The sequence below is a fragment of the Buceros rhinoceros genome, unplaced genomic scaffold, assembly GCF_000710305.1.
Source record: "Buceros rhinoceros silvestris isolate BGI_N320 unplaced genomic scaffold, ASM71030v1 scaffold30611, whole genome shotgun sequence".
In the NCBI taxonomy this organism is placed as follows: domain Eukaryota; kingdom Metazoa; phylum Chordata; class Aves; order Bucerotiformes; family Bucerotidae; genus Buceros; species Buceros rhinoceros.
Genome location: NW_010396459.1, coordinates 33,098 through 48,488, shown reverse-complemented (window position 1 = coordinate 48,488; position 15,391 = coordinate 33,098). Strand labels below are relative to the sequence as shown.

The window sequence follows — 15,391 nt, the reverse complement described above, 5'->3', positions numbered from 1 at the left end:
TATATATTGTTAAGAATAAGATAATCTTCAAAACGGTTTTAAAGATTTAGTCTCCATTCTTTAAAGTTATGTGGGTGAGCCATTTGACTACAAAACAAGGTAATGCAAAAGGTTGAGGTTTATAATCACTTATATTTAGGCAGCAGATGAATCACACCAACTGAAGCAGAGTTCTTGAAGCATGCTTTTAACAAACTAGTCACCAGGCAACTGGAATTGAGTGCAGCAGTTTTATTGAAAAAGTCCACAGGTGTGTGCAATTCCTTTATTAAAATGTTTTCAAATACATCGGACAAGGAGCAGTTGATGATCAAGTTATTCCTTTTTTACAGATTTTTATTTCCAAAACTATACAAACATTGGAAAACTTTCCTTTTCCTCTATTTTAGCTGTTGATAGATCTGTAATGGTATATATCTCCCTTTTCAATCTGCAAACCCACTTTTCTGGAGGTGACATTTTACATCTTTGACAATTAAAAAAAAAAAAGTCAGTCATATTTACATGTGCTTAAGGTTGCATAATTGAGCATTGTACAGTTTCTGAAAACCAATGGATAAATGGTTTTCAAGATTCACCCAGGTGGTTTGAAGGTTCTGAATACAGAAAAACTGCATACATGTGATTTAGTAGCCAAGACACCCTTTGTTCCCTTTTGTTTTCAAGGCTAGCTATAAACTGCGTGTTAGTCATGGTAAAGGTTTGTTTTAGTAAAGGTACTCACCAAGTGAAAAGCAGCACTGACAACAACCATTGCTGATTACGGACATGAATAGACAGAGAGTTGTATGTGTATATATAATATAAAAGCTAACATTTCAAAATGAACTTGAAGCTCTTATGTAAAAATAATGTCTCAAAAGCTATTTCCTGAACTGGATTAAAGAATAAAATGAATCCCACAAACACTTGTGTAAGGAAAAAAGTAGAGCTCAACATGGGAAAAGAACAATAGAAGCGCATGGATTAAATTTGGAAAATCGGAAGCTGATATTGCAATGTATAATTACTGGAAATTTGTTGAAATATAGTAACATTATCAATGGAAAATGAAGGCTACAACTGCAGCAGACACATACAGTATACTTTATGAGCTATTATATTGGCCATACAGATTTGTCTACATGTTATTTAATTGAATCCTTAAGGCTTCTCTAATGTCTTACATGAAAGTGCTGTCTGCTTGGATCTTCCATGCATGAGGGAAAGGGGTAATTTTTCAAGGAAAAATTACTTTTGTCCACATTTCAATTACAATAGCACATCCAGAGACACAAAATAAAAGACAAAACTTTATGGTACCTTTGTTTCATTTATTTTGGCCCCCAAAATATGCATGCACTAGACTTGATGTACTACAAGGTATTTGAAATATTTACAGCATTGTACATGTGCTCTTAAAGGGATGGCAAAGGGAAAGAAAGGTCTGGTTTTATCTTGGTGGGAGTAGAAGTTAACTTTCCTAGCTTAATAATACCTATTCAAACTGAGAGATGACTCTTCCAAAAAGAAAAGCCCACGAAGGATAAAGCTATAGCATAATTATAGCCAATGTTAACAAACTGTACAGCACTTTACCTGGGAATTCTCTCTCTCTTTCCTGATTCAAATAGCAGTGATGTTGCTCTTGTTGCTCTTGTCTGCTCTGTTTCTCTCAATTCCAGCAGGTATAGCTGTATATTACCTGTGTATGTGATTTTTATTTCAAATTGTTTTGGCATGGTGAATAAACATTTAAATCACAATAACCTGATGGCTGGTTTTGGACAAATGATATGATTGATATTTACTGGGTTATGGCACTAAAGAATTCAGACCACTATAAAGCGCATCATAAATACTTCAAGTGGACTTAGGAAACCATCACTCTAAGAAATTCAGTGAGTAAGGCTCATATCACTGATTTTCTTCTGCTCTTAAAGGTAAAGATATGATACCCAATACACCAGGTTAAACAAACAGAAGGCTGTTGGGAAGAAGATGCGGGCATAGGAGTCCATTTTCGCAATGCGGATGTGTATTCTTCCATGTCTCCATGCTCCCGTTCGACAATCCTCAAAGCAGCAAAAAAAACTGGCACAGTCCTTACCATCAAGACACTCATACCCATATTCTTCATCCCTTTCTTGGAGGTGTGTAGCATTGTTCATTTGAATAGTAGCTGATCGAGGCCGGATGTCAATCGTAGGTGCCTAAGGTGGAGTGGCAAGAAAAGGAAAAGATGGCAGGAGGGAGAGACTCTGTTATTATCACCAGACCAACCGAGAGACAGAGACTAATGGTCAACATGTGAATGATGGTTCTGTGTGGGGTACATGGGAAATTGCTGAGGAGTTCTAATGGTAATATTACCTTGAACTTATTAAAATCCATTGCATTGTACACTTTAAACAGGAAAGCAGGACAAATCAATATAAAAAATAATGGCTATGGACGATGAGCTTTAAAGCCAAACGAAGTAAACATTAGAGGTTAAAGGAAACATTCAGGCATGTAACTGATGGTATTTTGAATTTATTTTGTGTGTGTTTTATGTAGCTGCTTGATCTCTGAAAGCAATTGGTTTATTGCACATGGAGGAAACTGAAATATTCCATTGGAAATGCAGGATTTTAATATAGGGCTTGTTCGCGTTGAGGTAGGAGCAAATATACAGGAAAAAAGGCAAAACTGGGTCTCTTGAATAAGGTTAGGAGGATCTCTGCAAGACTCCAATTGTTTGATTATGCAGTTCACAATCTAATAATGTTCACCAGCTAGAAGGTTCAACATGTTCCAAATTTTATATAGTAGCTGCACATATACATACACGTATATATTTGGAACAAATTGAGCAAATTAAGCATTTAGAAGACATTTGAGCACTTGGCAAACACTAGGATGACAGGCATTGAAATTTCCTACTGATAGGTAAAATAACAATTCCATTCCATAAATATGTATATTTATTGGCTGTTATTTTACATGGTTTCATTTTTCCCTGTTTTTGTTTTATGAAACCTCTGCATTTCTGAGTGAAGATAAGGTTTAGATGTAGGACATAGCTAGATATATTTGCTAATTTGCCAAAAGCGTGTTGATCCAGTGACAGCATTAAAAACATATACGCATCTTAAACCCTTTCAAAACTCTGACTTTTTTGCATAGGGAATAGCATTTGAGTAATTGATGATGACATTGAGTTTTGTTCAGGTCAACATCAGAACAGATTTGGTTTTATAATTGGAGTTAAATCACAAAGGTTAAAAAGGCAGCGTCAGAGCTGAGTTCTAAAAGGGTGTGTAGCTGGTGCTATTGGATCCCATGGCAAATTGAGAAAGAGCAGCAGAAGTCTTTTAACGTGAAGCTGTCTTAATTCATGTGATCCAATAATGCTGGTCACTCTTGAACTTAGGTAAGTTCAGAGCTGCGGTGAATCAGTATTAGGGCTGCTGAGTCAAGTATACAACTTTTTTAGAAATATGTAACCATTCTACTTAATTGGGAAGTTACCTCGAGTAGAATGCTTAGATGTCTCATTAAAAAAAAACCCAACAAAACACCACTCTCATATGAGCTCTAACAGTTAAATTCAGCAGTTGCATGCAGTGAATTGCCATTCCAAAAAACATTATACCTTGAAGGAAAACATCCGAAGAAGCTTTCATTTTGCAGACAGAAAAGAGAATCAGAGGGTTTTGTTTTAAATTAAAGGAAGAAAGAAAAGAAAAAGAGACAAAAATAATGTAAATTAAAAATATGTTTCTAAAACATAGTAAGTCAAAAAGAACTAAATTTTAGAAGGGTTGGGATAATAGCAATTTAAACAAGTATCTGTTATTAAACCCCCCCCATTTCTGACTTGTCACTACATCTGGTCCAAAGGCATAAGATATCAAACTTCATTTAGATCTTTTCGTATTCCCAGGAGATTCTAATCTTTTATGTTGAACTGTTTTGAAAGAGACCACTCACAATTTATAAAAACACTTCTTAGAAAAAATTCTTTTTGCCTGCAGACCGGGGCCTGAACACTCTATTTTTAAATTTTTCAGACTGTGATTAAGATCCAGGCAATCATTCTGTTTGTTCTGTTTGTCCCCAAATGCTCACAGGTAAGTAATGCAGAGAACAAGTAATCTGCCCTTATACGCACATCTAAGAGACAGCTAAATGTGAGGCAGTTAATCTTCATTCCATTAACTATCTGTGAAAGACTCACATGCACACAGACAGCCTTTTATTTTGGCCTAAAACAGAGCAGGTTGCATTACCTGGAAGTGCCTTTGCCTTTCTATTGATCGATAGATTTCTATGATCAAATCAAGCTTTAGCAGACCTAAAGTTAGGTAAGAATTCTTCCACTATAGTCTTAGAGGTGTTTTGCTGGCTGTTTGTCCACTACAGAGTGGACTTTTTTTTAAGTCTACTTCTCAACAGCTTTTAAAGTAGAAATTAATATTGTGTATTAAAAAGTTCTTTAACTATGTTTTCTACATACTGTATGTTATAACTAAACAAAAATCCTTGAAGAATTCAGCAGAGCAAATCCAAGTTTCTTCCTTGTTTCCTAGATGCCTGAAATGGATTTGAAAATACTGTCTGTCAATGTCAAACACTTGCTTTTCATATTTTGAGTTGTTTCTGTAGATAACTATGCTACTTTTCCCTCTAGGTTTTTATACTAATTCTTTCCACCTCAGATTCTAGACAACAAACTCTTCAGCTCAGTTGCAGACATGGAGTACTCGGTCCTAGACAAAAGAAGCAGCAACCTTTTTCCCTATCTGGGCAAAGCCCCAAGCCCCTACTTGGCTTGTTTCCAGGATTTTTTTTTTTCTTGTGGCTCGCACATACTTTTTTCCTTATTGTCTATCGTGCATGCATAAGTAACATTGTAAACTGCTAGCCAAATCACTTTCTAAGGGAGAGAAATAGATAAAGAAGGCAAGAAATACAAGAAAAGGAAGATAAGGAAACAATGAAAAGCAAACAGATGCTAAAGGGGAAATTAGAAAAAGCACACTCTGCAGTCTGGGTATAAAAGTTTAACTCTAGTCCTCACAAGAAAAACAGTCATGTCAATAATATGGGCATAAGTTAATGGCAGAGGATATTGTTAAAGCTAAGACAGAGAAAGTGTCAGTTCTTCCAAAGATCACAGCAGGAGCTCTCTCTATACCATAAATAATGGGTTTGGTGACAGTTGTGATTGGCAGAACACTTTGCTTCAAAGGATCTTTATTTTAAGAAATTATCTTCTCTGGCATCCAGACAGCCATAATATATGAGCTTTTAATTCTCAAGGTGAATGTTTGCATTCCTATTAATACAAAGGAAGAGTATGCATGCAATATATAGTCTGAAAAGAAAGTACGAGTGTAAAGAGGGATTAAAATGCTATCTCAGAAAACCTAATGGAATTTTAGACCTTGCTGGTAAAAAGATACATACTGGATTTTTCTTCTTTTTGTCTTTATCCTTGCTTGGCTTTCTGTTGCTGACAAAGTAGTGCAAAGTTCCATATTCCACCAGTGCAGAGAAAACAAAAATAAAGCAGACTGACACAAAAAGATCCATTGCTGTCACATAGGAGACCTTGGGAAGAGATTTACGAGCAATTGTACTTAGGGTGGTCATTGTCAGGACAGTGGTAATACCTGGTAGGTAGGTAGAAAACAAGAGGAATATTATTACTTTAAGTAACAAACTGAGTTCTCCAGTTATCTCTCTCTGACTGTTTCTGAAGTATGCCTGGAGGTCAAACAGTTTTGCTTGTTTTTAGTTACAGGGTGATGATACCAGTGTCCCTGAGACACACTGGCAGCCATTATATGAGGTAGAAATTAGTGACAATTCTTAATGCACGTAATCCAACAGGAGCTTCAGCACAAAACGTGTATATTTGTGTGTGCCACATAAAGAAATAAAGCTATTTCCTTTTTCTTGCCTAAATACATTCTAGTTGTATGCAAAAGATAAGCCCACACAATTTTTCTGTTGATTGTTATTTAGGTGATTTCTTGCATATAAAGCTGGAAGAGGGAGTCTCTCGGGACTCCTTGTAATTGTAGTACTGGCATGCCAGGTTTCTCTCTGTGCCAGGACAGTGTCTCTTCTGGCCTTCATAAGTTACTGTAGCCTATACCTGAGAAGTACTGTGACATGCCTCACCATCCCTTCTCCTTTCAGAACACTATTCCCTGAACTATGATGTGAAGAACATTAAAAATGCATCAGAACAGTTAAAATCCATCACATATCATATGGCAGGTTTCATACCACTGATTTTACCTCCTCAGTGCTACAAATAGATAATTTGCAACAGAGGAATAGGTCTGTCTTGTATATCTAAGTAAAATTTAAAGTAACAGCTGAATGCCTTTAATTTTATACTTCAAAGCAGATTTTATAACTTCTTTTTAGAAAGGACATGAAAAAGGCAATAAAATGCTTGAAACTGTGTTGTGGCAGCCACTGGTCCTCTATTTGTGTGTTTCTTTCAGGGATTTCTGGAATGAAATTCTGTCCCTCGTTTTGCACTCCAGTGTTCTTTGCTATAGTTCTGTGAAGATTTGGAATGTGGAGGGAAAACCTAAAATGCTTCTCACCTGTGTGGATTTAATGCAGAAATAGAAAATGTGCTTAACTTTCTCATGTTTCTACTTTGTTAATTCTTACAGCTGCGGCCGCTTTGCACAAGCGATGTTAATGTGCACTCTCCTCTTAGTTTATTCGTGGAACAGTTGCTAAATGCAGAGAAATTGTTAATTCTGATTAATTTGCGTGTTACATTTTCATGTATAGGATTTTAAATACCACCAAATTCAGTTCATTTTGTGGCCTGAAGCCTGTATTTGATTGTTTGTCCCTAAAGCAGAAGTCAGGGTGCACATTTTCCCCTTTTTACTACTATGGCACACAGAGCCAGAAAGATTGATTCCTCCTTGGTAATTATTTCATTTGTATTGCTAGTCACCGTGATATGGAAATAGAGCAAATAAAATTAGTATGTCCCTGCCTCTAATCCAACAACGTTCCCCATTCTTTTGATGTTTATAACAAACACTGTTGTCATCAGAAAAAATGCAAAAGTTTTTGTTGCACAACTCTTAGAGCTAGGATCTGACAAAGTGAAAAGGAAGCAATGCAAGTGTGGGTTAGGCTGTGTTATTCTGTAGAAATTACTACATTTCTCTCAACAAGAGGAGCTCGTGTGCAATTGTCTCTCCTCTTACATTTCTGAACTGCTGCCACAGAGGTTAAACATCCTAATGATTGAATAAAAGAAGGAAAGAAAAGCAACTCACCCAGTGATGTTCTGGCTGGAACTGCATCCTTATTAATCCAGAAAGAGACCCAGGACAACACAACGATAAGTGTGCAGGGAATGTAGGTCTGAATAGTGAAATAACCCATTCTCCTGCTCAGGTTAAAGTAAACAGACATGACTACATAGTCTCCTGTAAAATAAGAGAGTACTGATATAGAACGATATATTAAAAACCCAGCATAGAATTTCTATGTAATAGCTACGCTTTTCCTATGCTACGTGTGGGGCGCGTGTATTAAACTGATTCAGTAGACACACTGATGGCAAATACACACATACCTCTTCTTCGACACTGGTATGGCTCAGAAGTGGTGGATTTTCCACACTATGAAAGGTTGCAGGTTCACTTAGGTGACCTGTACTTCAAGGATTTCAAGGGTAACCTCCCTTGCACAGCACAGCAGGCTTCTCTCTACCCGAGTCATTCCACGTAACTTACAAATGCCTGGTATTGTCCTCTCGTAGCAACTGAGTGGTGGTGGTCCAGCCAACCTCCAGTCACCATGCTGTCCCTGTTAGCATGCTCTCAGCTCTGCTCTCAAACACATGCTTTCAGATGTACTTCCTAAATTATTCATGTTTTCAGCTATTCTTCAGGGCCAGGCTGTGTCAATAATTATTTTTTCATTTACTTGAAGAACTTCTGTTGTACTATCTCCTCTAAAAGGTTTTGAACCCACATCTAAGTGCCCAAAACAGCCGGGCTGTATGTTACTCTGGTCTGTATAACCCAGCATTGCCATTCAATAATTTTGTGATTCTTTTTCCAGTTTTTTTCCCCCCTTTCAAACTACTAAGTAAATATCATCTGGATTCAGGAACACAGCGATGCTTCAGTTTTTAATGTATTTTTTCTAAACCAAGAAAATCTAGTTCTCATCTTCAGATTAGAGCACTCTTGGGAAATCTTGATTGCAAAAGGACTACAGAACCCCAGGCTACAAAAGACTTTGTTGCAGTTCAGTGAGATGCAGTCCAGAGCAGTCTCAAACTGACGCAGAATAGGGTTTGCAAATTCAGAGTGGGATGGTTTTCCGGCATTATCAAAGAGACTCTGTGGGCATTCTGCTTACATCAGTACCTTTAGTTACACTGAGTTCCCTGATTTCAGGCATATTTAAAATTTTCATTTCCCCCAGAATAATCCCTTTGAACCTGGTCACAGAAGCAACTTCAGAGATCATTTTTCAGCTGATGCTTTTATTTATTTCAACGTGAATGGTCTATATCACAGTGATTAACTGGTTTTAATTTAATTATATTTTGTCATAATTAAACCAAAAAATTTTAAAAAGTGTTATATATGTATGGTTTACAAGGAGATATGTCTGAATATGACCAACAAATTTTAATAACCTCTTTATCCTCTTAATTCATAGATAAGTTTGCGTTATACATGTATGTTCTTCATATACCAAAAACCCCTCCCAAAACAAGAAACACTACTCATCAGGAACACTCTAAAACAAAGCCATAAAATTACAGTATGACTCTCTCTTCATCTCTCTCATCATGTATTAACTTCCTGAGAAGTGATTATTTTGTCAGTTTTGGAAATTAACTTTTTTTCATTCACCTTCGTATATGCTATTAATAGCATTTGTGTTTCAAAATGGGTTTTTTCCCTGCTGTGCTATGGTAGAGATTACATTAAGAGGTAGCTGTATTACTTCTATGCAAACAGTTTTAAGGTGAGTCCTTTTCATGTGCAGTGTTAATATATTTAACAAGACCAAAAATTACCAGAAGGTGTGAAATGTAAACCCAAACATAGATGAGGACATAAAAAGGTTCAAAATAATATTAGCTCGGAACTGAAGTGAAAAAAACAGATGGTTTTTCTGTTACTGCATTTTTCTGAAGCTGCAACTGGTGTAGGCTCCTTTTGGAGTAGCTGAACAGACCTATCAGACCCTAGGTCACTACTTTCTCCGTATTTTTTGTCCTGTACTTGTCAGGTCTTTTGGCCCAACTGTTTTGGTAGGAGAAGGGTTAATAGAGAGCATCTGTCATTCCTCTAGTGACCATCCCAGCCCTAACCCTTGATACAGTTCTGGTACTCTTGCCTTGTAAGATATTTTATTTAAAAGAACTGAAAATATTGGAATGTAGCACACAAGCCAGCACATTCTTACAGGTATTAAGAGTTAAATCCAAAACTCGGCACCTGTGCTGAGAAAACAAAAATGCAGATGACCTAGACCAAGGCATCCTGCAAAGACTTCATGCATTGTCCTTGTTCAGTAACAGCATCTGCGAACCAAGTTTATGGTGCTGTGGATAACATAGGACTGTACATACATGTGTATAGAGAGAGTAGCTTCAGTCCTTCCATTTTACAGATCATTTCTACAGACGTTGTTTTAGTGTGGTTTTTTTTTCTAGAAAGCTTGGTGGTGATCATCTGGTCTCCATGGAGACTCGGATTTATCCCTTAATCCAAGGAGTGGTTTTTATACAGTAAGCTCTTACAATAATATTTTTGAAATATTTTATGCATCATTTTAAAATTATTTTTTCTTCAAAATGTAATGCACAAGAACTTCTAAAATGTTAATTGACTTGTAAAGGCCTTGGTCCATTCAGCAGCAAAGAAACATTACTTTGAATTCTCTGTCATCTCAAAGGTGCGCTTTGGAGGACAATGCATTTCTGCAACAGCGGTGTCCTGCCGCAGAACGTTTGCTACACAAACTGGAGACACTCAGGTGGAAGGAGTTTATAGCTAACTGAACACAATTCCTCTGCCGCCTTTTTTTTTTTTTTTGAAATACTGGACTTCTAAAGCAAATGTGTTCAGAAACAACATATCTCTGCTAACATATTCCAAAAAGTTAAAAAGTTACGTAATTGTTCTATATTGTGTTCAACCCTCACAAATGTCATCGCACCTCGCTTTATGAAAAGACTTTCTTTCCCAATGAATATATGTCTAGAAAAAAAAAATCCATCCATTCCAGAATGATATCCACAGAAAACACTGTATCAGTGCCTGATCTTTATAGGCAAAGTTCACAGAATTATTCTGGCAGAATGCAGTCCCTTGGGCAAATGCTACGCAGGTCGTGTTTATCCTCATGTATAAATACTCACATCATGCTTTCTACCACATGCATATTCCTGCCAATTATATTTGGGGGATCACGAGATGCAGGGCAGGGTTTTGACTTGAACCACAGCACCTTCATACCGCTACTCCGAGTGGGATGTTGAAGATTTCTCTCAGTGCAATAACCCCTGCTGCACACAGAGGAACTGCATGGGCCTTAAGTCAGCTCTGCAGTGGGAGGTGTTTTGCAAAGGGGATGCATACCATCAGTATCCAGTCATCGTGACCTTACTAAGCCCTTACAAAAGGTTTTATTTCTAACAGTCCTGTGCCATCCTAATTTACAAAGACTCAAAGCAGTCCACGTGGACTTTGGAAATTGGGAAGATCCTCCTAACATATGCTTTTGTGATACAGTAGTTTGAATACCAAGACTCAAGCTCTGTTAGACAGTAGGGGAAGTGAATCCCTGATTTGAGGAACTATCTGTGCATGTGTCCTGGCCGAAGTCCCAAAGGTTCGATAGAAGGAATTAGTTGTGCCAGGAAGCATAGTCAGGGAGAATGTACACTGCACTTAACTGATTTAATCAGCACAGTGGGTGTGATCCTTCATTGCTTCCTGGTCCTGGAATCATTTATACCTGTGCAAAGTGAATGGGAGATTATACCCATTAGTACTCTCTTTATGCATGTTTAAGTGACTGTGCAAAGTGTAAGGTACTGGGGAAACAAGCCTCTAATTTGTACTCCAAAGTGCTTTGAATGCTAGTACAAATGCTAGAGGAAAGAACACCTTTCTAACATTGCGGGAAATTGGCATCTTAGTTATAGTTCAGATAGCAACACTTATCACTGAGATCGTCTCACGCTCACTGTTATCAATTTCTGTTTTCTGTTGTTTAAAACGCTGCTGGATTTAAATTATTAAAAGAATTGCAGAGGAGTTTCAAAATTTATATGTTGGCCACCTGTTCAAGTTATTTTTATGTGTCAATTCATTCTCATTGACAGTTTTTGGAGAAAATTCAGTGTTTCATTTCTATTAAATATATGGAGTTTTGAGTAGGGAAATTCAGTTAGTTGAAGGGCCTTTTACAAGTTGACATTTCTGTGAAAATTTTTCATGGCTAAGTTAAAAGTTTGGGACAACAACCAATGTGTGCATAGATGTGTCCATAGATGCAAAAAGGTTTTAGAGATTTTGTAAGAAGTCTTTATTCTGACTAGCCGTGTTCTACCTCTGTTTCTTACCAAGCTGTGCACCACTCTAAAGGCACAGCAGATACAGACGGGTGGTGGAGGTGGCTCTGTTCTTCTCAAGCTTTGATCCGTTATACAGCCCACTACCTAAAATCTCCAGAATTTCTTTCTGTGCTGAAAGTATATGGCACACAAGCTCCTCACCTGATGCTGACTCCGTAGCATCAGGGAGCTTCATCGTGCAGCCTTTTCCCCCCACCTAGGATCAGGGTGTTCTATCCCAGTGTCTGAACAAGATATTCCTTGAGTTATATATTTTTGCTAATATTTAGTAGTATGAAAATCAATGTGTGTTCTAGTAATCTCACAATGTTTATAATTTAGTGCTTTTTATATCTAAAATCTAAAATTCTGTGGAGAAAATAAATTATATAGGAAGATATTGAGAATGAACCAAGTATCTTTACTATATCTTTTCAAAATTTGAAGTTTTTTCTTTACTAAATGGATTTACGAAACTGCCCAGAAGAAAAAAACAGAAGAGTGATGTATGAGCTAAATTATTCCAAAATTTCAAGCTGTCATTTGTCTTTTAAGGACTGATCAAACTGGGGTTAATGTAGGTCACTGTTTTATACGGTAACTAGTAGATGGAGTTCTGTTAGCATGCCCCATAGCAGCCTCATGGTTCACACAGACCCAGATGTGTACCAATCCAATGGATTTTTCTACTAATTTTAAGCAGAAATTATATAGCAAAGAGCAAGAACTTTAAAAAGATATCTTTATAGAACCATATGAAAATATAGAAAGAAACAGTCCCTTTTCTCAAAATTCTCGTAAATAAGTACATTAAAAAATGACTTGTTTATATATGGGAAACCTTGTGCAATTCATCTTTCTAGGTGGAGTATATGCAGGAAAAAAGCAAAAAAAAAAAAATCGTGCCACAGGAGGGCACTGTCACCTCAAAATAGAAATGAGAAACGATTGCAAGTCTGCCAGTGGAAAAACAAATCTTAAAAATTTCTGATTATTCTCCTCATTGAGTGTTTATACACACATTGAAATGGCATCACTGACTTCTAGGGGTCTGTTAACAGAGGAGCACTTGTAAGAACTAAACCAGCTCTTGTATGATAGAAGTTTTACCCAAGTAACATCATCTTAGTGCTACAAATATGAGTATAAACTGCATAAATTGTTAATGAAGAACAACTGTGGCAGCAGAATTTATCTTCTTTTCCTCATAAATAACTAATAGATACATCCTTGTTCTCTCTCTCTTTTACTGTTAACATGGCAGAGATCACAGCTAGCACTGTTTGGGTTTTTTAAAAGAATGAATAGGTAAATAGTAGTCTAATGGAAATGATATGTTTTCTTGGTTTTAGTCATGGTACATGGAAATACCCTTAAAATAGTAACATATGGTTTCAATAAATACCTCCTTTAAGGTTGGAGCTTTGTAGTAAGGTCATTGTCAGTACCTTAAGTGAACTCTCACTCTGAATTAATCATATTAAAAAAAAAAAGATACTCATGATGAATCGGAAAAAAAGTTTTAAAAAACGTCAAAAATATTTTAAGAGAACTGAAAGGCTTTGATCCTTGACCAGTTTGTTTCATTATGTCCTCGTATATAAAACAAGAGGATCCCGAACCCAAAGAGTTTATTGACTACGTCTGCAAATTCATATTTCTAGAACATGTGAAAAACATCTTTATTTTTTTAGAACTGACATTCTTGTATCTTGCTGTGTATTAGTTCAATGCCTTACATTCCTGGACTTGGAGTAACGTACACAAATCTTACCAAATCCAGATGATCTTCTATCTGGCTTTTAAAATGCCAACCTATTGGATCACTACTGACTAGAAAAATAATAGTAAATGTACCAAAATGCATCCTCCTTCTTTAAAAAAGAGTCAGGCTTGGTCCCATTTTTATTACAGATATTCCGTAATAACAAATTATAACTAGTTGGTAAGTTAGTAGGGCATCACTTGTGAAACAACCAATTTCCTTCACATTGTGTGCCCTTCTTCCACTTATGGCACGCTGGAGAGCAGCAGGATTACCCAAAAACTGCTACAAGAGGAGAAATAAAATAAAAAGGTAAAATATGGACAAAGCCTTTTCTCGTTCGTGTCAAAACAGGCGATAGTACCAGAGCTCTGGTGTACGCTCTGCTCAGCAGCGGCTGATACAGATTACTGCCCCCAGGAAAGCCAGGCTCAGGGGGGGATGAGAGACCAGAGTCCCACCTCTCGCTCCCAAATCAGGCCAGTGTCAGACTGTGGGCTACATTGTACAGTGCAGCTCTAATCCAGGATGAAAAATCATGTAAATAGTTTAAGATTGGTGTATTCGTCTGTGATGGGTTTTAATTATCCTTCCTGTGTTGGAGCAGACTGGCAGACTCCAGGAGCTCTCCTGCTACCTCCGTTCAGGTGCTTGTACACAAAGGCAGGGCTCTGGACCCCTGTGGAGAGGGTGCCTGCAAGTCTGAGTTTTGTCGAAAACTCATTTAGATCCCATCTCTGATAATTGACCACAGTGCGTGTCTATCTACTGTATAAACGGGAGTCTTGTCGAAGAGACAGCACCAGCAGCAACGAGCAACAAGCACAAGGCGTGAAGGCCACTAGCTGCAGAAGCAGCAGAACGCTGTCTCTTCTCAGAGACAAGCTAAGGCAGAGAAAGGGATCTCACTCTGTTCTAAGACGTTAGAACAGAGGCTACGAAATATTGGAGTTGGGACGCCGACGACAATATTTTGGTAAGAATTTGCGTTTCTGTAAGCGAGAGATTCCTCTATTAGCTAGTGGAGATAAAGCTATTGTGAATGGTCTCCCCAGATTGTTGGTAAATAGTTCTCCATTTGCATTGGCAAAGAGAAGGTATTCGGATTTAAATCGGGAGCTGATTTACTTGCGAAACCGGTTTCTCCCTCGTTTTAAGTTGTCAGTTACATGTAAGGTATTGTTCTTTGTAAAAATTTCCTAACCAGACATCATTCGAACTTGTTTAAGGGAACATAATAAAACCCGTATTATTTTTATAATTGTCTGCGGGGTATTTTCGTAACATCGTCTTGATGCATCTTCATCTGGCCTTTGTCCCCATCTCTTTTCTGGCCTTGTCAGGCCAGAATTCTGCTGGTGTTTACTGTCTCAGTGAGGGTGCTGAGTCAGCCTGAAAATGTGGTTCAGTGAGACGTTGTGCACTGTTATGGTGGTATGAGGAAAAGATTTTTGCCAAACTCACAACTTTCTGTGAGGATTCAGATTTAACCTGTTCAAATAATTATTTTGTAAAAAACCTAAAGTGACCTATTTTTGAAGGTTTTTTTCTTCTGATAAATTAGAAAGTTCTTAGGTCTTTCTAGTCCAGTACTAATGAAGCAGTACTTATAAAATTGGTCATTTATCACATGAAGAAATTATATTAGCTTCTCCAGTGCAGTATGTTTTTACATATGTCATAGGAAAATAATTTCAGTTGAAGTATTTGGTCACTGAGTGAGTTTTCATAAAGATAGCACAGGAATTTGATCACAGTGCTGATCATAAGCTGATATTTATGACATTTGTTGATGTCCACAACCAGAAATGAAAAGTCTGGGGAAGAGGCAGAAGAACACTGTCCTCTAGGTATCCAGCCATGAGACCTTCTCATTATCTCATCCTTTGCCAAATGCCCTTTTCATTGTTTCTGTCCTTCACAGTTTTTTGTTCTTTCATAGACTCATTTTTAAACTGTATAAGGGCCAGACAGTTTCAAAAAATAGTCTCTTCCTTTTCAAAAATGCTTGACAAACTCTT

General features: G+C 37.2%; 1 protein-coding gene across 1 annotated transcript in view; it reads right to left on the bottom strand.

Annotated features, from left to right (window-relative positions):
- Positions 1-1,479: 1,479 nt before the first annotated feature.
- The window catches only part of GABRG2 (gamma-aminobutyric acid (GABA) A receptor, gamma 2), a gene marked incomplete at its 5' end in the record, with an annotated part of 39,273 nt that continues 25,361 nt past the window's right edge, over positions 1,480-15,391 (bottom strand). The window contains 4 exons of the mRNA XM_010145917.1: positions 1,480-2,192; positions 3,617-3,640; positions 5,434-5,639; positions 7,290-7,442. Of these exons, the coding sequence (XP_010144219.1) occupies positions 1,917-2,192; positions 3,617-3,640; positions 5,434-5,639; positions 7,290-7,442 (659 nt within the window). The remainder of the gene's footprint in view (positions 2,193-3,616; positions 3,641-5,433; positions 5,640-7,289; positions 7,443-15,391) is intronic.